The sequence below is a fragment of the Melospiza melodia genome, chromosome 6, assembly GCF_035770615.1.
Source record: "Melospiza melodia melodia isolate bMelMel2 chromosome 6, bMelMel2.pri, whole genome shotgun sequence".
In the NCBI taxonomy this organism is placed as follows: domain Eukaryota; kingdom Metazoa; phylum Chordata; class Aves; order Passeriformes; family Passerellidae; genus Melospiza; species Melospiza melodia.
The window spans coordinates 8988695-9011278 of NC_086199.1; the positions used below are offsets into that span (position 1 = coordinate 8988695).

Sequence of the window (22584 nt, forward strand, 5' to 3'; positions counted from 1 at the left end):
AATCAATATTTGAGCACTAAACACTAATCCTGCTAATGATACAATCTCTGTTTTAATGACTTTTACTTCTGGGAGATCTGTTCCTATTAAGGAAAGACTATTTTCTCTATTTTCCTGCTGTTTGCAAAGTCAATATAAATACAAATCAAAACAAAACTGATGTCTTAGGAGTTAAGCTGAGTTCACAATATAACTTACCAAAGTCAATATCAAGTAGTGCTGCATTGGCTCCTTCAACAAGGATCTTCTTTGGGGAGCCATGAAGAGCTTCATACATAAAATACACACCATCTCGAACCATGGGTCTTATTTTTTCAGCATATCCCTGCAAATAGAGTACAAATGTCAGCTTCCCCAGACAATAGCTGCAAGCAGGGAACACTGTGTTCACTTTTGAAAGACAAAACATACAGATAAGTCTAAGCTTCCAGCCTCAATAACTGTGTTTTCCTGAAAAATACAACCATTAGTTTATACTCCTTTCAATCTATTGAACCACTCATATAAGAAAACTTGACTTATTATGGCATTAGAATGCCTTAATTTCTGTGTCATTGCTGTTCACAGAGATGTGGTGTGCCTACTGAATTTTGTTGCTATAGTCTTTAGATAGTGTGTTATAGTCTAGCCACTGAGAATGGGACTTAGAACTAGTCCAAGCACCAAAAGACAAACATATCAGCCCTTTTGAACATTAAAAAATATCCTCAGGGTGTCAGCTCCAAAAACTTATAAGAAAAAACATGGGAAAGGTAAGAGATATTTTTAATATCCTCTTTTCTTACATATCCATTCTTACATATGAAAGCTGTTTTACCTGCGGGTCTTCTGGATTTATTTGCAAAAAGACAATTTTCTTGTAATACCAGGATCATGAAACATGCTTTCAAAAACAATTCTTCAGTAAGCAAGGAAGTCCCACTGACACACTGGACACTAATTGAAATCATCACCCTGCATTCTCTTGACTTCTTTGATACAACAGTCATTTTAAACAACATTCAAAAAGTAAAATATTAGAGGAGAGTTAAATCCTCCACAGAGCTTTAATGCCTACAGTAAGAGAGAACATTCTACTAAAAAGCATAGCTACTGTTTATTAAAGCTTTCATAATAATGAACATATGTATTTTTCATATAAATTAGCTCAATAAGTGGTATGCCTGCTATACTTCATTTTTATCTTTTAAAATTAAAATAAATATTTCAGGTGATAAATCCTTACCTTTAGCTTTTTCAATTGTCCTTCTGTATCAATTTCCAATGAGGGAAACATTGACTTGTACTGTTGTGCCAGGTTTTTAAATCTGTAAAATATTGAAATTGTATCTATGAGGAACACAGTCACAGAATCACAGAACCTTTGGCAAGAACTCAGTTTTTATTATGCACAGTATATAATGAAAGCTATAGGGAGAAAATACTCAGAACTCTGACACCTCAACCAGTGCATTTCCCAATTTTCAAAATTCCAGTTTAAATTATGAGAAACTCTGTGAAGTACAGGAAATACACACACACATTCTTTCCAGTTTTCTTCTCCTTCTAGACAATTTATATACATAATTCAGACACATATTTAAAAACATCTCCTTAAAAGCAAATCTGTCAGGCAAAATGTATCGCTCTTTAACACAATATTTACAAATGAAAATAGTTGTACCTTGAAGAAAATTCATCAAAGTCAGAGAGGAGGTCACAAATCCGAAGGCCTGTTCGTGCAGCTTTGGAAGAATATGTTGGTCCAATCCCCTTTTTTGTTGTGCCAATACTAAGTAAAAAGAAACACCCCCCTCAAAATGTATAAATACAAGCAAAAATACACTTTATGCCAAGTAATTTTGTCAAAGCAAAATCATATAATGGGCAGGATGTCCAAGACATAAAAAGATATTTAAGTTTTATAATAATAAATATATTAACAGCTTTCAGGCTTTGCATAAGTATTGCTAATATTTATGGTATTCAGTAAAGCATGAGGCCTTGAGTCTGGCTGACAGTTTGTTCACTAACATAAGTAAGGACAGAACAGAAGCAAAGAATTATTAACATCAACAAGGCTCTTCAGAGACAAACAGCATTTCTGTTTTCCAAAATTACACTGATTTTCCAAATTTTTGTAACTATTAATGATATGAGGGTGTTGGAAATATTTACTTTTTGCCTTCTTGTGCTTGACGTTGCACTTCCTGGAGCCCATCTACTGCCTGGTGAAAGTCAAACACTGCAGTGGAAAATCAAATGGATATAGTGAGACAACAAAGGAGAAAAATATTCTTGAAATCACAGACATCCATAATTTCAAGACAAAGTGCCTCTGCTGTCATTGACACTGCACAGGCCTCCTCAAGTGAAAACAGAGGGAGAATTCCTTAAACATTGTGAAAACATGTAAAACATCACTCTTCAGTGGACACAGACTCCATTATCATGCTTCAGATTACACAACATAATAAGAAGCTGTGTTAGATCAAATACACAGCTGCTCTGTGGAATAATAATTTAATTTAACCTCATGAGCTAAGCAATCATTTGTGAGGGCTTTTTCCCCTTCACTCTTCACTTACCTATATGTGCTCTATCTGATATAATCAGTCTTTTCTCCCAGTCTTTCAAACCTGTCAAAAGATGAAGAAAGGTAGGGTTTCAGCTGTGCTGATTGGTTGAGCTTTGACATTGACTTTTACTTTTTCTGTCTTTTTGCTAGTTTATATGACTTCTTGTTAAGACAACTGTAGACAAAATGGATAAACCACAAGACAATATCAAATAGCAGCAATGTTTCTGTTGAGGAACTTTTCTCATTTTTGACTTATCAGCTTTCTCATTTTGGTATGGACAAAGATACTTCTTAAATGCCAGAATCCTGTGGCTTACACAAAATTCTTTAAATAAATATTCTTGTTTAATTTGCTACACAACACATCACTTAAACTCTATTTGTGCCTCAGAAAATAGAGAATTTCTATATAGAAACATAAAACAATCTAAGAAGTGAGGATTTTGGAAGTTCATAGGGTCTAAAGCCTTGCTCAAATCAGAACCAACTGAGTTTATATTTGGGCACAGAAATTTTGGGTTAAATCATTCCTATTTGAGGTCAAGGGAAGCTTAGCACACACTTCAGCATTGATTTTCTTTCCAATGTGGCATCAAATGCCACAGAACTCCAAGAAACCCATGAAAAGACTGCTTTTGAAAATACATCTAAAGACTGCCACACATTTCAACATTTTAAATACTGTTTTCTCATTTAAAATGTTATTAGTGCACTGAATACTTATGGTCAGAAAACAGCTTACAAAAACACTCAATGTGGCTGCCAATATAAAGGTAGGTTAAAAATTACTTGATACAAACCTTTCTTTTCATTCTTTTCAGCTTCTTCAAACAGGCCTGGTAAATGTATAACCACTCCATTACCTTTGGGAACATAAATGATTTATTTTAAAGCAAGGAATAAACCACTTATTTTTAGAATGTAAGGCCTGTAAGGCATTTTAGTATCTAAGGCCTCTACTTGCTATGTAAAATTTTATGTAAGAAGTAAAACTAGAGTTCACACAAAGTGATCTTGAGGACTTTTTGGATAAATCCTGATTTGGGGTAGGCAGCTGCTGGGCTGCTAAGCTCAGGGAAAGCAGAGCTGGTTTGTTCCAGGCATGAACACCAGACTGCTGCACAGCCAGCTGAGCTAAGCAGATTCTTGTCTTTGTTCAGGGTGGACTTTGCCCTGCGACTCCAGCCTCAATTGTTCACAGGGAAAAGCTCAAAGAACTCCCTGGCCTTACCACACTGACAGGCCTGTGTGAAAATATTTAAATCTTCTTCAATATTCAGGTCTTTGTCTTAAACTCAGCTCCAACTAGTGCTGTGATACATTAGTAATGCTTTCCCCCTGCTTTTGAGCTACAAAATAGAACCCACGAGCAATAAAGAGCAGTGTGGTGAGACATGGAGGATTAGTGATGCAGTGGGCTGGAAACAGCTGCTGCCTCCTTCTTGGGAATGTCAGAAATATATGCAAGAGCCTGTCTCAGCCTAAATTTAGCATAACTCAAGTTATAGTCGTTACTAATTGATGAGGGAGTAAATAGGAAAGCAAGACAACACACCATATTTAGCTGAGAGAAAAAATGTTTAATAGATTCTAGTTATCCATTTGGAAATTATTATATGGAACAAAACTGAAACTCTATGACTCACTAGAACTTACACTCATTTCTTGAACAGTCTGTACATGATTTCTCTCAGAAATAATCAAAACTTTGGACAAGAGGCTTAAATTTGCCTACCATTTAAATATGAGTTTAATGTCCAGTGAATGCTGCAAATCTTTTTATGATGCCATCTGCACCAAGTATCTTTATAGCACAATACAGCATCACCCTAAACAGCTGGTGATGTGAACAAAAAGGGGACTGGATAATGACCTCCTAAGTAGATCCCTGCATTTTGGGGCCTATTTCTGGAAGTCAGTAAAGAGCTGTGAGAGACAATTTTTATTATTTATTTAGCTAAGTCCTGTCATTTGTGTGCTCAAAGAATAGCACATCTATTTCTGAAAGTATAAAAAGAGAGTGCAAGTAGATGGTGAGGTCCAAATTTTACCATAAAGTATAAGAAGGAACATGATAAGATGTTCTTGCTTTCAGTTTTCTAACAGTGGAAATTAAACTGACACTGAAAGTAGAGTAACTCTTCCTGTTAAAGCAGCAGTGAAATAAAAGGCAAACATCTGAAGCTAAAGCAAATCTGACTGAGAGTTATGTTTTTCTTTCCTTGTTACTGCAAAGTACAGTTCTAGCTATCCACTACACAATGTCATTTTATAGTAATTTCCAAAATGCCTTACCAATAAAAGAAATTGCCTTTGGATTAATGATGCCACTAGGAAATAGGTGAAAATCATATTCTTTCCCATCAACAACGACAGTATGGCCTGCATTATTCCCACCCTGCAAGAGACAGAAACGTGAAGAATAATGGTGTAACCTCTAAGCAGATGATTTGGCAAGAGTATCTTTCTTTTATTTATACATTTCTTTGGTCACTCCTTCCTCCACCTTACAGTTTCTTAACATGCTTTAGCATTGTAAAAAGGGCTCAAACAGGACAGTGAGGGAATTAAAGGAGTTCAGCAGGAGTGCAGAATTGGGAAGCAGAAGGATACCATGAAATCAAGGCAGGGTTGGTGCAGAGCAGAGTTAATACAGGAGTGGTGGCATAAGCTTGGCAAGAACTGAAGCTTTCTGGGAGAAGAAACTGGAGACCACCCTCGGAGTCCTGCCCCTGACATGCCTACACAAACCCAGCCTTTTTAGGCATCTTCTGTGCATGGACATTTCCTTGAGTTTGAGCCCAGTAGTGTCCTTTGAATGGAAGCTCTCCCACCTGCCCAACCACGAACAGCTACTGCTTCTCCTGGGGTTCAAGACAGAGGCTCTCTGTCAGGCCGGAACCATGTGCACACTGAATGACCTTGTCAGCCACAGAATGTCCTGAGGCTGAAGGGACCCACAGGAGTCCAACTCCTAGCCCCACACAGGACCACCCCAAAAATGGTCAAGAGATGATCTTCCCAGTTACCACCACCACCGCTTTATGGAGTCTGCTACAATTCATGACTTACATGACAACCTATCAGCACCAAGAATAGGAGCTGTATTTTCCTTACTAAACTGCTTTTCCACAAACTATTTTAACAAAGAGAATGATGTGGCAACACAGAAACTTAGAAAGAACTGAGCAAATCAAGGTAATGAGTTGATTTGACCTGAAATATTAAGAGTTAAAGGTCCAGATTTCTCAGCAGGCTTAGTGTATTTTCCTGCTGTGCCTTAATGTAAGTTTGTCTCCTGCTGATAAGGTTGAAACCTGACTACTCATGTGCTGTGGTGCTACAGGCCTTCAATTTTCCCAAATGATTACAAATCTTGGTGAGTTTGATATGAGAACTGGATGATTTAATCTGTCTAGAAAGAGGGCAACTACTGGAAGGGGAACTGAGACTGCCACTGGTAATTTGCAGACAATAAAGAGTGTTGGCTGAATGAGTGGAGTTACATGAAAATGCTGAGAAAGAAGAGTCATTTATGAAAATGAATACTAGACTACACTTTAATTCTGAGTTTTAATTCATTCTTCATTTACTCATTTGCCTTTTTGTATGTAACACATAGGAAAATGGCAAGTGAAAATCTTTTCAAAATGTGGATAAATGCTGAAACACAACATTAAGAAAATATACAAAAAGAGAAAGTTTTTTAATCAGTGTGATGGAGAACCTTAGGAAATATGTCTGCAAACATGATAAAAAGAATTTTTATGCTCCGGAACATTTGAGTTCAACAATTACTTTTAAACAGATTACCTGCTAAGGGAGAGCTGAGGAGTTAGAACAGAAATAATAGTACACACAGATTTCATTTGACTTAAAAACTGATGGAGAGCTCATTCTTGGGATGGGAAGGATTCTGAAATGTCTTGCTAATGCAGAGTTATAACTTGTCCAGAGAATCCTGCCTATTTTTCTTGCCTCCCAGATATAATAAACCAGTTGTAGGAATCTGAATCTAATTAAAAGCACTCAATTATCTAGAAGGTTAATTAATCAGGCAGGAGAGTACTTTACATGATATTTAAGAGGTCTGACTCTGGTGGATTGCATTGATGGTTGGTTGAAACACCAGTTTATTTTATTAGCAGGCTGAAAAAAAAGCTAGCAACTTTTGGGACTCCCAGCTTTCCTTTTCTGCTCACCTATAGACAATGGCAAGATGGAAACTTTAAAAGAATTAACTCCATAATTTAACACCAATTTAACCTCTACTACAAGTAACAATTTCCTCTTTTCCTCAGAAAATGGGGAACCAGGCTGCTTCAAAAGTATTTGTTATCACAATGTTATAGTTACACTCTGCTTTTCATAATCAACATGAACAAATGAAGGCAGGCTTGAGGACTCACAATCTGAGATGACAGCATTCCTAAATTATAGCCAAAGGTATTTTCTTGTATCCTAAAATTTCAGAAGGTGGGATACATTAGTATGAGAATGCTTATGAAAGACAGTTTTTGCTTTTGGAAAATTTCCTGAACAACTGACATCCAGACAAATGCTCTTTCTTTAGCAAATGCTTAAAAAAGGGATGCTAATCAAGCAGCTTGTGAAAGTTGGCATACATAAAAAAATGCTGAAGCACAGAAACCCCATCAGATATTGTACATCCTCTAATAGCCAAAATCCCTGATACAGTTCCAGTCCCTCTGGATAGATAACAAGCAACAAAAATACAGTGACAGACCACCTAACACAGAATTTCTCCAATTAAAAACTAGTATTGACATCTCTGGAACTGCATTTTGCACCTCTCCTGTTGGTCTGTGTTTGCTAAACAAGTGTTTTCCAGGTATATTTCTACAGCTCAACTAATTATGCTTTTATAAATATAATTGGAGTGATAGCAGAGCATTGAATTACCCAAGAGACATGACCACACTTGCAAAACATTACACTGGTAATATCTGATGAGATATTTTGTTTATTATCTGGTCATCTCAGTAATTTCTCATGTTCAGTCACATAGATATTCTAACAGCATACTGGCAGCCTAGCAGCTGAGATATTAAAAACATCCACTCCTTTTCTAATTTTACTCCAGTTCTGAGAGTCAATACATGGCTTGTATGAGCCAGTTCTTCTCCTAACAAAATATAAGTGAACCTAAAAATCTTATATGGGGTTTATTTGAAGACTACACATTTGAAGGTGCAGAGGACTGCCTGGTACACTGCAACTGCGTGAGCTCCCCTCTTTCCCCAAATGGGATTTCATTAAAGTGCTGTGAACACTAACACACCAAGTGAGTGTTCTCTGGACCCTCAGGACACTTCCTTCCCCTTGGACCAAAAAAATTTTAGAGCCTCTGCTTGGCCCTTGTTCCAAACACAAGGACATCATAAACTTCCATTTAATAGCCAGACTCTGCCATGCAGCACTGAGCCGACCTGAAATTTATTTCTCTTCAGCCATTTGCAGGTTTCTCTAGGTTTCTCTAGAGATGGTATTTTCTGCAGTTCTTAAAAAATGTCTCCAACCAAGGGAATGTTACGGAAACAACTTCTGATGGATTATTCATCAGTGCCATTTTGGCATGATCTGTATTGTGAAATGATGGTATGGCTAGAAATAAGTTGCTGTGTGGTCTGGGCATCCCCATTAAACCATTCTGCTGTAGGAAATGCCGTTCCCAGGAAGGCACCATGACAGCAGCTGTTCCAGTGGCATCCATACACACTCACACACTTCCTCTGCTCCAGGGTGTGTCCCTTCCACAGGTGCAGTGGGGTCTGGGGTTTATTTAAATAATTTAAAAACTATTACATTGTACTCAGATAAAAATTGATTCTTTTCTGTAAGATTTTGATCTATATTTTCTGAATTTTTATAATCCAAGTGTAAAATTACATATTGTCCCAGTACTAGAAGGAGCTAGAGGAACTAAACTACCCCATGCAACATTGTACAGTCTTTTTTCAGTACAGCACTTTGTTTAAAAAACAAAAAATCAATTTCCAAGCTTTTATGTACTCATCTACTTGTGGTATTGGATTTATGTACTGATGTACATTGATTACAGTTCCAGAGTGCTTGAACACCAGAACTGTATCAATACACTAAACTGAGAAGCTATATTTTACCAGTGGTAACAATTGTAGCTGGCATAAACAGCACCAGGGAACTGATAATTATTATGAACAGGTTGCCAGAGGACAGTCATTGTCTTTGTAGTAGAACTTAAAAAGCCACGAGGAAACAAACCCACCTCGCAAACTGCTTAAAGGCTGCTGCTTTGGCCTGTATTTATTTTTAAAATCTCTTTATTTTCTGCAGCCAAAACATCCCAAGACAGAGAATTTCTCTTGAGAGCAGCAGCGAGGCTGTTCAGTACCTGCAGCAGGAACTCAATTCTCCCAGTTAGCCTAATGAGATGTGCTTGAACAGGAAGGAAATGTGTCCTGATGTAAGCTACAGGTGCTTCTGCCTGCTCTTGCCAGGCAGGTAGTGTGGAGGAATGTTACCAGATGCTCTCCTGGTTGGCACATCCCTCATTTGCTCAGTGCTCCTCACAATGTCTGAACACAATTTCATTAAGTGGATTCATATGAAAAATCATCAGATCACATAAAAACCTTAAAACCAGAGGATTGCTTCAAGCTATAACTAGAGTGTGAACAAGAAACAGGTTTATTTTTGATGGCTCCCACAGTGATGAAGTCTCACCCTCTTCCAGTTAACAATGGGGAAATAACAAACTGGTTACTGAAGATCTGCAGCCAACACCACCACGGTGTGACACACCAGCAGCACACAGAGCTCCTTAGCCACTGCTACATGCAGTGAATGCATGAAATGTCACAACGAGGTTTTGAATACACAAATTAGAAAGGAAAACGTGGTTCAAGGAGATATCTGTGCTAGGAAGCACATGGGGCTATCTGAACACAGTTCCAGGACTGGCTGAGGTGCCTGAGGCAAACCTCGCGTGTATAAATGGGAATATCAAGTAGGAGTAGGAAGATTGTATTACCTCTCCTTTTGGCAGTCGTGCCACTGCCACTAGAATACTGTGTCCTTGGTACAGGGACAAGATTACAAGATGATCCCCTCTGGCATTATTATATGAATTTATAATCTATGAATTGAAATACCAGCCACAAACCAGCAGTTTGGGAAGCCTTCATCTGAAAACAAATGCTGTGACTCCTTTATCTCTCTCTTCATGATAACTGCCACAGTAATACAAATTCCAACCATCAATGGAGCAAAACATTTTCTGAAATTCAACTGTAGCTGCAGGCCAGATACCTCTCTCATCATACTATCAAGCAGGCTACAAAATACTTCTCTTTTGTTACCAGAATTGACTAATTTTGTTCAGTTTGTTATAGCATTTTTAATGTGAATAAACAAGAAGGAACATTCTTACATAAACTGTTTATTCTCTTTACAATTTAATTAACAATGGCTATTTCTAACTTACATCAGCAACTGCCTGGAACTAATTTGAATAAATGTAGCTAATAACTGCTACCAGCAGGACTGGCTCTGACATGAACTTTATAATAATATAGATGCATTGACTTTCATGGGATTTCTTGTTATTTACACCATTGCAAATGAGGTTTGAGCATCATTGGTATTAAAATCATCCAGTTAGACAAGTGCAATACATTAACTGCTTTGTACATGTAGACCCTTCAACAGGATGTCACCGAATCACCTGTGTGCCAACACTTCTGACAATGACTGCAAGTGCTACACATTCCAGCTGGAAAGTTGTTGCCAGAGGTGCCTGTTAGTTTCCATTACTAGACTGTAAAAACTGGAAGGTTTTTTTGCCCTTTTTTTTTTTTTTCCAGTAACATCCTACTCAGATTTCAAGAGGTGAACCATAACTTTGTTTTTTATTTTTTAACTCAACCCATTCAGGAGAGGTGGGTTGGGAATATTCAGAAGTATCCTTAAGACCACAAGAACTGAGGCAGCGCTGATTTTTAAATCTGTGGTGGTGACAAACAACTGGCCTGAGTTTATCTTCAGACCCTAACCACCCTCAGCCAAATCTAGTTTGTTTGGCTCTTCTTTCCCAAGGCTATGTTGCAGTAATGACTTCAAGTACAAACAACTCTGCACAGAACTGCTCTGACTCCTGCCCTGCTCAAGTGTGCCCCTTTGCTGTCTCAAAGAAGGAGCAAAATTCATAGAATCCCACTGTCACAACTAAAATAGCATTCTTTTCAAAAACTCCCAAATTCCCATGGGAGGAGACCTTCTAAAACCTCATGAGATCATTAGTATGATCATAAACACAAACATTCTTGAGAAGAACTGAGTAAGATTTTTGATGCTTTAAAGGAACATGAAATTATTTGTGGCACAAATAAAAACCCCGAAGCTTATATCACATACTGCACCAATAATGTAGTATTATTTCTTTACCACAAAACATGAGTCTAACTTATACAGATACCTTGGTCTTCCTAAGCATCTGAAAAATGCAACTGGAAAAGCCAAGTCTAATTCAACTCAGGTTTCAAACAAACAACAGTGTAGGCAGACTAGACACACACACACTGGTTATTTTCTCTAAATCTGAATTAATTGTTTTGTCAAATCACATCAAAACAACATACCACAACAGACCACTATAACAAAATACATATTTATTCCAGCAACAGATTCAAAGAATATAAATTCAAGGTGTATTGTTAGAAAATGCTACAGTGGAAAAAATATTCTAATGCTAGCACAATACTAAAATAAAGAAAACCAAACATGAAAAAACCTAGATAAGTCTGCTCGTCTTTAATTCTCTCTGCTGAAGAAGCATAGTCACGTCCCTGTGGGAGGTAATATGATCCAAGGATATGAACATAACTTTTCTTATATCTGTAAACAAGTTAAGAACAGGAATGAAATAGAACAGATGTAATTTCAGTTTAATTTTCAGCTGCTTTCTTTTGATGCTTGTAGAGGATAATAAATTCATCAGGCTTTATAAAGGGGATTGAAAATTAAGCTTGCTTTCTTATGGAGATTTGGAAACTTTAAACCTGACCTTCTCATACAGTATTTATAATCCTGGTGGTCCTGAGATGATCTTGCTGATGCCCAAAGGAAAGGCTAGTTTAAAATAGCAGTGTCACCATGTTGTTCTAAAGCTTAAAATGATATAGTGTGGCGTGTAAGTATGTATAAGCATAATGAAAAATAAAACTGGATAAAGTACCTCAGAAGCGACAGATTGCTACAAAACTTTTCCAGTTTGGAAGGGTGGACTACTTCATTGTAGCTAAAGAAACAACTCATTTAAATCCTCTCCTGAGCTGAACAGTGAAATAAAACCTGCTTGTGTTGTTGCAGGGAATCTTGCAAAAAATGACTTAGAAACCTGTATGAGCGTACATGCAAGTGGGATTATCAACCTTCCCAAACATTTGATAACTCAAAAACAACAGTCCTGCAGTCACTGTATGCTCTGACTTCAAGGTCATCAATCTCTTCACTGAAGATCATCAAGCACTAAATCATTAGGAGATTAAAACCTTTCCATGCTACTTTATCCTGTAGGCAAAAATTACACTAAACATCACAGTTAAATCTCATTGAAAGGAGAACAACACATGACACACACACACACAGAGAAAAACAGCAGCAAACAAGCTCCTGTAACTCCACATAATCATCACATAAAACTGCCCTAATTTAATCCCTGCTGCAAACAGTTCCAGTAGTCCATGATCAATAGGGACAAGTCACAACAACGTGTGGCTGCTTCCCCTGCCCTGTCAGCAGCAGCAGGGGAACAAAGGAAACCTCCCCATCTCGCACCTACAGCACCCAGAGAAACTACTGGGCTGCCATTTCTGCCACGCTCGGCTTTTATTGTTCAATTGCTTGCCCACAGTATTTTCCTTTGCATTCCTCAAAGCACTGTTACTGAAACAGATGAAATTTACATGTATTCATTAAAACGCTAACACAAGGAAATAGGGAAACCTACAATAATATACAACAGTTAATTGTATAGAAGCATTGGGCACATCCCTTCACTCTTGCTTAAATTGTTCCTTAATGTTGCAATGCTTCCTCAAACCCAACACATTGCCAGGATTTTCTTACTGGTAAAACCTTCTCAAACTTATTTGTTTACATGCACTACATAGAGAAAATAAGCCACTCCACACCCTTGGTTTATGACCTGGTTAAACCTCAGTCCAAGGAACTCTGAACTAAACCACAAAAGACCTTAACAGTCATTTTTTCTGGCACTCTTTTCAACCTCAGCTGTTCTTCACTATTAACATCAACTGGAAATTTTGTCCCCATGTCTCAAAAGATTAGATGATCTTTGAAAATAAAGCAATTCTTAACCTGAAATCATAGACTTGATAGAAGAAATATTTTAAAAAGCGATTGCATATTTTGTGCAAAACGGAAACTTTAATATGAGAAGCTTAAGAAATCTAATAACAGCTCTTAATGCAATCTTACTTGTACTATTGGTGTTGCTCCTTACAAGTCACTTCTTAAGTGAATGCAGATAACATCAGGCAGATTGTTTCCAGATTTCCAGAAGGCAGAATTGTCACAGGACTGACACATCCAGCATTGTCACGGGCAGACTGGAACAGCAGCACCGAATGACAGCTTGAAAAATTTCTTAAAAATGCCTTGGCCTTGTTGCTGCTGCTGAATCACTGCCACTGGTGCTGGTGTGAAGGGAAGAAAGGCATGCACTGGTGTGGCAGCTGGTTTACACATCTATTCAGTAACCATGATGTGACCTGTGACAGGTAGAGGTGATTATCAAAGGGCCTCTACACACTTAGGAGCAATAGCATTCCTGTCTTTCATCTTAGGCTTTTGGGAAATCTTTCTTTTCCTTTGAATTTCTCAGGTTTATGGGGCATTTTTAGTGAAAAGTTATTATAACAGTGTACCTTCGGTAGTCTCACCTTAAGGAAACAGCTAGAACTGCATGACAAGCAGCTGGCCTCAGTTAACTGAGAACTTATGATGTGTGACTTTTTAGGAACAGCTCTAGTCCAAGCAGGCCCTCTGGAAGCACCACCTTGGCCCCTGGCACTCGTGACAGGTGACTCTCTGATCATACTCCAAAACTGATCTGAGAGATCAGCTAATTAAAACCCTGGTAGCTAACACCAGCCACCAGCTCTGCTTTGAAGGCAGGCACAAAACAAGCAATGAGGTGATGTGAGAAAAGAACATCTGGAATGAGAGCTACCACAGATAAAGCCACAATCTGAAATCAGGTTTTGATCAACACCAAAGCTCTCTTCCTATGTTAGATGTACCCAAATTACTTCATCTGATACTCTGACAATATGCTAAGAGCCTACATAAAAAGTGAACTCCCATCTTTATGTCAGAATATTCTCTCAGTCAAAAGCTTTAAACAAATACGCAAACAATCTTTTTTAAAGAAACATCAAAATGAAATATTTACCACTGAAATCTTTGTTTTTACTCTTTCCTAAAAATATATCAGGGATTAAAAGTATTGCATGGCATTATGTGACAGCTCCATGCCCCAGGAGGCCACCATAAGAGAAATATTGGCCTCTTATTCTTTCCTTCTGAAATTCTTTGCTTGGTGAAAGAGCAGTTTACAGGAAAAAATGTTCTTGATGTTCTCCATTAAATCTACTCAGTTCCTTAACAGCCTGCTGTTATTAGTTAGTTTAGAAATACCTTTTCTGCCTCTTTATATGGCTTTGTGTGCCTGTGTATCTGTATTTTAATGAAAGCAGCCTGTGAAAACTTTTGTACAGCATCATCCATAAGAGCATTCAGAGATCTTTTACCCTTTCTGAAACAACCTCCTTCACAAAGAATGCTACATGTATAAAGGTGAAATGAAATCCATTACCTCTAGCAAACTAATATTTCATATTTAAATTATGTCACATATTTCACTTTCACTGAATGGTGAACTCATTATTTTGAGCTCAGACTGTATAATCTAAGGCCTGGTCAACAAATTAAGTCATCAATTCATGTGAAATTCTGAATGCTCAGGAAAATTACAGAGGCTGGGGTTTTAATGCAGAATTTTCTTTTAATATACTTTAAAGCTTGCCTTGTGCCTGTGATGGACTTGTATTGCCATTCACCTGCTTGCCTTTTATTTTAGGATCCTAGAAAACAGAATTTCATTTCCTCTGCAGCAACCTCTGCAGATGTCACAGATTATTTTTATGCAACCAGCACACTAAAATACTTGAGAAACATTTAATGAAAGTCATTTCCTTTCCTGGAAACATTAGGTAGTTACTGTTTTCTAAAACCCCTCTCAAACTCAAATCTGGTCCTGAATTTAAATCCCTACACAGAGAGGAGGGCAGCCTCACCTTTTTAAAAGTTAGCTTGAAGTGTATCCTATTGGGATGAAGAATTACTCTAGCTGGGACATGATTTCAGAAGACCTGAAAATCTGTTTTTCAGATATTAATTTTCAAGTTTTCTCTACTTCCATTTCACTGAAGACTAAAACAGGCTGTTCAACATCCTTTCCATTAATGTCTCAGAAAATGGAGTGGACAAGATATCAGATAATAAATAATGTTGTCAATCACCATATTCTAACAAAAGAGTCTGGTGCAAATTCTTCTGACATTTTCTGTAAAATCTCTATTAAGTCATTCAGTATTTCTTGTTTAAGAAATTACTTCTAATACACAAGTTCCAAGAAAGTTTTTCTTCCTTTCCAGAACTAATGTGAAGCAACAAGGTTCTGGTCCAAACACTGAGTTTTTTCATGGCACTACACAGCATTAATGAAGTGCTCCTCAAACTGATTACATCTGTAAGTTAATGACCTGCCATTGTCACACTGAGAGAACTCATCAGTACTGCTCACATCCTTAAATATGTGCATATCTTTACTAAACCTTAACAGAGGCAAAAATCATTCACCATTATCTACTTGCATGATTGGGTTTGAAAATAGGAAATATTAAATGATTAAAATGGCACAATTAAAATTACCAAATGCACAAAACACCCATTGAAGTATTAAAAAAACACAGCCCTCTTCAAAGTTACATAATATTTGCCACTCAAAAATAAATCATGACTCATATTTTCTTTTTCAAATGCTTTATAGTTGGCCCTAATCCTGAAGACATCTCCTTCTAACCAGTGTATCAGGAATGCCATTGTAGTCTCACACACACACTGTATTGAGGAAGACACTTTTGAAAAGAGCCCGGTGATTTTCCAGCTCCACCTGCCTTCCATCCATGCTGCAGGAAGACAATCCAAGGTGCCTAGCAGCACATGAAACCATCTCAGCCATCGCACACTGACCCTTGTGGCACGCTCAGACACACTCCTGCATCCTTCACAGCGCATCCTGAGGCTGCACCTGGGGGCCACGCTGCCAAAGTAGCTGCTGGACGGACAGCACATCTGTCCTGAAAGCAGCTTCAGGGCACCCTACAAAACTGAGCCTGAAAAAGAACCAGCATGAGTCCTTGCAATAGTGACAGTAACCCCGTGAGAACTCACTGCTTGAGCATTTAAGAAATGCTCCTCCTCAGCTAAAACTTTTATTTTTTTTTTCTCACCAAAGTAATCCCTAGACCTGAGTTTAAACTCCTAGTAACATATTACTGGGGGAGGCAAGGGGGAAATAAACATGAAAAAAAAAAGGTATGGTCCTGGTAATGCATATTCATTAGCTACCTTTTGCAGAGAGACTTCTCCCCAAGGTGATTCAAGATCTTGGGAGTGTAATGTCCCAAATGAAAATACTTCCTCCACCCTCTAAATATTTAACCTGCATGATAACATTTATTTACATAATATACTTAATTAGAAAAACATCCTTGGAATTATTACCTTGGATTCAAGGATGTCTGTAGCTTTTTAGTAGCTATCACGCATTTTAAAGCGGAATAAATTTCATGGCACATACCAGCTGAGCTGGACTAAACTGACTACTTTTTAATGTGCTCACATAGTTTAAAGGGACAAGAGACAGAATATTAGCTCTATTGGTCTAATATGCTCATAATTAATGTTTGAAAACAGTTCTTTAGAAATTAGTACCTTTACTGATGCCCCATCCCTGGAGGTGTTCAAGGCCAGGTTGGATAGGGCTTTTAAACAACCTGGTCTAGTGGAGGATGTCCCAGCCCATGGTAGGGGGATTGAAACTGGATGATCTTTAAGGTCTTTCCAACCATTCTACAATTCTATTTGGAATCACCCACATGTCTAATTCGTTTATATTATGCACACACATTGTTTTGGGAATCCTTACAATTTATTCAACTCAAAAATAACTATAAACAAAGTCATGCAAGATGCTTCCTGTTTTCATGCAACTCTAAATCCTTATTTTTACATGAATGGTTTTTTCCCCCCTATTTTACTGATGCTCAACTTTATATTTATTTTTTAGAATAAACTCCCAGGCGCTTTGCAGGCAACACAGCCCGCCCATCCAAAACATGCCCTGCAGTAAAACTTTGGCAGACTCCTGAGGTTAATCACGGCTGGCCTTCAGGCCGGCTCATGGCTCTTTTCCCCGGAGCAGCAGCAGCCCGGAGCCAGCCCCGCACAGGCAGAGGAACATCCCCGCAGGCCCTGACCGCACCCCGGCCCGCGGCGCTCGGCTGCCCGGACAGCCCAGGCCCGGAGCGGCTCCTCCCCGGGCCCCCGCCCGCCGGCACCTCGGCATTCAGTGTCGCTTATCGTGAGGGGTCAGCTATTTATATTTATAGCTCAGGGCTTGTTTCTTTCCCAGTGGCATTTGGAGGCCCGGGGGGTGTGTGCGGCACACGGCTCCCGCCCGGGCACGTTCGCGTCCCGCCGCTGGCTGTGGGAGAGCGACGGGGACTGGGGAGAGGGAGCGGGGAGGGAGAGAAGCGGCAGGAGCGAGGAGCGGCAGCTGAAGGAAAGAGCGCTGGAGGGAGGAAAGGCGGAGCAGCGGGGACAGAGGGGACCCGCACGGGCCGAGAGGAACCGGGGGAAAGCGGGAGCCGCAGGGAACGCAGGGTGGGGAAGCGCCGAGGGAGCGGCCGAAGGAGCCGGCTCGGCACCCACCTGGCACCGGCACACAATATCCGACTCGGTGGCCAGCAGGTCGACCACCTTGCCCTTGCCTTCGTCCCCCCACTGCGCCCCCAGCACCACCGTCACTTTGTTACCGCCCGGCTCGCTGCGCGCCCGCTTCAGCCCGCCGGCGGCGGGGTGGCCGCTGCGGTCGTTGGACGCCCGGGTGCCCGACATGCTGGCTGGGAGGGTGGCTGTGGCCGCAGCAGCCGCCGCCTCACGCTGCCTCGCTCCCCGCCGCCGCCGAGCCCTGCGCGCTGCCCGCGCCGCGCCGCCGCCGCCCGCATTTAAGGGCGCCGCCAACGCCGCCCGCCCCGCGCCGCGCTGACGTGCGGGGCCGCTGCCCCCCGGGCTCGGCCTCGGCCGCCTGCCCGGCCGCGCTCGCACGCACGGTCCAGACACACCGACACACAGACACACAGACACACAGACACACACACGCTCTCACAGCACCTCTCACACTCACAGTCCCCTCACACACACACCACACGCTGTACTCCTCACAGACACAGTGCCCTTACATGTGCTCGCGGAGCACCCCACACAAGCACGGTCCCCTCGCATTCACGGTCCCTTGCACACAGGCACAACTGACGGAGGCGGTGGAACTGTGAGGAATACACGGCCCCAGGGCACGCGTGTAATGGGCGCCTCAGAGGGATGCAGGCAGGCCCTTGTCGCCCTCAGGGAGACACACATGGGTCTGAGATGAGCCTGTGGTAGGGACAGACAGATGGACAGACATCAGTCTGTGAGGCTCTCTCATGCAGGGATCTGTGTGTCACTGACAGGGGGCTGCATGGCAGAGTCACAGCACACGGGTGGGTTCAAGGCATGTGGCTGTCACAGCGGCCTGAGGCCTGTGGGGCTGTGTCACGCGGATGTACGGACACGTGTCATACTGAGGTGCATGACTGTCACAGACTGTGACACTCACAAGCACTGACACTGTTACTGAGGTGTCAGGGCCTTGGGCACAGGAGCTGTTGTCCTTGTGAGACACACACACACACAGTCCTGAGGTGCATGACCCTGTGACACAGACAGACAGACAGGCAGGCAGGCAGGCACTGCCCTGAGGAGCACAGGCTGCTGTCACTGCAAGATGGATGCTGCCCTGAGGCATTTGGGGCTGTTGCTGTCAGACAGGTGGGGAATTTCACCCTCAGAGAATCCTGGCATGCGCACAGGTACTCTCAGGGTACCCTGTGGTACGTGACAATCGGAAGGAAAGGGACAGGCGCACACGCTGCTCCAGCGCACAGGGATCATGAGACACAAACATCCACCCGCTGGCCTGAGAAACGCAGGCAGGCGCACTCTGAGTTTGACTGACACACACGTTAGCCTAAAATACATGTGACTGTTGTTACTGCACTGGCACTTACCCTGTTGTCAGGCACATACATAGTCTGTTCCATGGCCTGAGACACTCGAGACTATTTTGGCGAGGCACACATGCACACCCACACATACCCTCACACACTGACCCAAAAAAAGCCCCACAGGGCCCTCCGTTTGAGACAGATAAACAAGGAAGGCATGTGGAGCTGTGTCACAAGGACAGATTTAAGCACCCAGTTCTCTGTTGTGACAGGCGAACAGACCATGCCTGTCACCTATAACCCCTTCCCCATACACGATCACAGGCTAGGTTTGGCTTTTTCTGCAGCACATGCACTGTAGCTCCAGGCATGTTGGCATGGTGTCCTTTATAAGAGTGAGTTGAAATGTGTAAGGTTAACAGACTAGACTGAGGTACATACACCGCTGTTGGTGTGAGGTGTATAAATACATGTATGTACCAGCACACATGCATGGAGGCAAAACAGCAGAACACACCAGGCTGCAGCTTCAGTGCAGGGGGAACTGCACCAGCTGCTGCTTCCATGCTCCTCCTGGCAATTGCGTGCGTGTGATCCCTACCAAGAGAGCAAGGGACAGAAATTCAGCATTTTCCAATGACACATTCCCTCTCTTACACTCTGACTCAGATGAGATGCTGTGATATTTATGAGATTACACAAGCACATAGTTTGTGCAGTGGTAAAAATGCAGAAGGGTAGCTCCACAACCTATTACTCTGGCAGAAGGATGAAAAGAAACTATTGGAATGCTCTAATGAACTCCTGAGAAATAAAAATATCCAGTGTGTACAGCCCACTTCAAACATGCATATTTTTACCTTGTATATGTGCATGTAAATTTCTACCCGTTCCTATAGACATACATGGATGTGTTTATGAATGTGCATGTATAGGTCATAATCCAGACTCCAGCTCCTTGTAGGGATTCATGATGGCAAAAGGAGGAGACAATTGCTTTACTTCAATTTTCCCATTTGCAGTGATTCTTCTATGAAAGAGAGGTAGATAAAATTTAACACTCTGTATGCTTCAGCTGAGTATAGCAGGAAACAGTGGAGGTAATAAATATGGAAGACAGGAAGGGAGGTCCTGATGTTTGAGCCTAGTTCTCTGGCTTCTGCAGTCAGTGAAATCATACAGCACCTCGCTGTTCCTACTGAATAAGTTCCAGAGCTGTTCTAGTTAGAAACCTCTGCTAATTTCCAGCCTTCTGGCTGATTTATATCCATATGTTCTATGCTGATGTTGCCATTTAGTTTAAATACTTCTTCCTTTCCCTTCCCTGTATGTTTATTTATAGACATAATTACACCCAGTCTCCAGCTTTGTTTTGTTCAGCAGAAAGACAAGAATTTTTTTGCTCTTCTCTCAAGGCAGACTCTCAAACTGCTGATCATTCTCACCTGCCAGCCCTGCACCTGTTCTGATTTTTGCTCATGTTTCCTGAATATGGGCAGAGAGAATTGTACACTGTGGTCCATGTCAAGTTCCCTGTTACCTTCTACCAGGCAATTAGTCTTCTCTTTTCACATGGAAACATCTCACCTAAGATATTCCTGGACCTGCCAAGTTTCACATACGTGGTGAGAGTCAGCTCCTTTCTCACACCTCACTGCAGGGCTGGTATCTCACACACTGAAATTCCGCTGACTCTTTCTGCCATTCACACTTCACATGCACAATTCAGCTGCTTGGCATTTCATGCATATATTCACAGCCAGATGCCACATGTGATCTATTGTGGCCTGATGAGACTCCAGCTTGGGCTTTGGAATTTTGTGTTATAGAATTTTAACCTTTATTTTTATCCTGAACATTATTTTGGTTTGAAGGATGTGTGGCGGGCTGACCTTGACTGGAGCCAGTTGCCCCCTGAGCTACTCTATTGCTCCCCTCCTCAGCAGAATGAGGGCAGAGAAAATAAGATGATAAAACCCCTCATGGGTCAAAGTAAAGGCAGTTTTCTGAAGCAAAAACAAGAGTCATGTGCACACAAGCAAAGGAAAAACCAAAAAGATGTGATTGTCTACTTTCCCTCAGCAAACTGTGTTTGACCACTTCCTGGGATGCAGGGCTTCAGCACATTTAGTGGTTGCTCTGGAAGACAAATGGCATAAATAATAAATGGCCCCCTTCCTCCTTTCTCTTTGCTTTACCTGAGTAGAGTCTTTGATCAGTTTGGGTCAGCTGTCCTGGTTATGTTCCCTCCCACAGCCTACTTGTGAAGGGAGGAATGTTGGAGAGATGATGATGTGTGAGCATCACTCAGCAGTAGCCAAAACACTGATGTGTTATCAACACCCAGCTACCATTGCAAAGCACAGCTCTAGGAGGGCTGCTATGGGAAAAATTAATTCCATCTCAGCCAGACCAAATACAGGAATTAGTTACTGTGAATTCTTTTAAGATATTTGATTCCTTCAGTCTAATATGCACCACAACGCCTTGAGCACAGGCTTTATTCTTTGGGCTTCTTGCCCTGGTACCAGGCAGTCTAAAGCTGCCCAACATGAGACCACTTGAGCTTGAACTTGTTCCATCTCACGTGGGAACACCCAGCACTGGCCATTTTCTCTTCCCAGTCACACAGTGACAGCTTGTGGACCTCATCTAAAAATTTCTGCACTGGTCTGTCATTCCCTTAAACATATGCAGCCAGTCTGGTCCTGCTGAGGAACAGAAATTATTGCTAATGACTTTTCTTTAGCTGCCTTTGTAATTGTTCTCAGCCCATACTCTGCACTACATTGAGTATCTTAATGAAGTCCATGTCTACTGCATTTCATCTGGCTTGATAGTTGTCAAAGGGAGCCAGTGCCAGAGTGATCTGGTTTGGCTTTTGCTCTTCCATTTTGGAGTTTACCTTGGTTTCATTCACCTCCAGGCTTTATTTTCTTTCAAAATTTCCTCTAAAGCTTCGCTTATCATTCTGGCATGTTTTGTAGGGTCTTTTGCAACTTAATAACAAAATAATTTTGTCCATAAAGTAATAAAACCTGTGCCATCTCATTATGGAATACATATGTTTCAGGCATTGTGTTTATGGCTCTTTTTACAATTTGAAAACAGGAGCCCCAAGGACAGTGAAATGTAGCAGTACCATCACTTAGTTCCCTCACTGATTCTCCTCTAATTCTCCTCAAAACTGATGACTTACAAGTCAGCTCCACACAGAATACAAAAACATCCTTTGATTCAAAAATACATATTCCTGGTGGTGTTCCTCTGCAGAAGCTGTTTACAGCTACATTTTGGAGTCAGAGAGGATGTTGGTGCTCTATTTATTATTGTTTTTATGGCATTTACCATTGCCATTCTCGCATGTTTGGTTTTTTTCCTCTCTTTATGGTACTCTATACCTAGTAGTATAGAACTCAAATATTTTTCCAGATTAATGTTATTGCTGTTCTTGCATTTGGTTGGGTTTTAGTTACGGTCTGTTTTTTTTAAAAGCAAATCATCCTGATGTGACCACATGTAAATTGGCTGCTTAAGGACAGACTCCAGTCTTTTTGACAGGAGATGACACACTTTTGTGCTGTTTGGTTATGAATACATTTATAACTT

At 40.9% G+C, this 22584-nt stretch overlaps 1 protein-coding gene across 1 annotated transcript in view; it reads right to left on the reverse strand.

The window, feature by feature from the left end:
• The window catches only part of ADSS1 (adenylosuccinate synthase 1), a 28343-nt gene extending 10501 nt beyond the window's left edge, over nucleotides 1-17842 (reverse strand). The window contains exons 1-8 of the mRNA XM_063159829.1: nucleotides 17642-17842; nucleotides 4856-4958; nucleotides 3361-3423; nucleotides 2568-2618; nucleotides 2158-2224; nucleotides 1664-1771; nucleotides 1226-1307; nucleotides 199-325 (exon numbers count right to left, since the gene is read on the reverse strand). Coding sequence (XP_063015899.1) covers nucleotides 199-325; nucleotides 1226-1307; nucleotides 1664-1771; nucleotides 2158-2224; nucleotides 2568-2618; nucleotides 3361-3423; nucleotides 4856-4958; nucleotides 17642-17827 — 787 coding nt within the window. The 5' untranslated portion in view covers nucleotides 17828-17842. The remainder of the gene's footprint in view (nucleotides 1-198; nucleotides 326-1225; nucleotides 1308-1663; nucleotides 1772-2157; nucleotides 2225-2567; nucleotides 2619-3360; nucleotides 3424-4855; nucleotides 4959-17641) is intronic.
• Between the last annotated feature and the right edge of the window lie 4742 nt (nucleotides 17843-22584).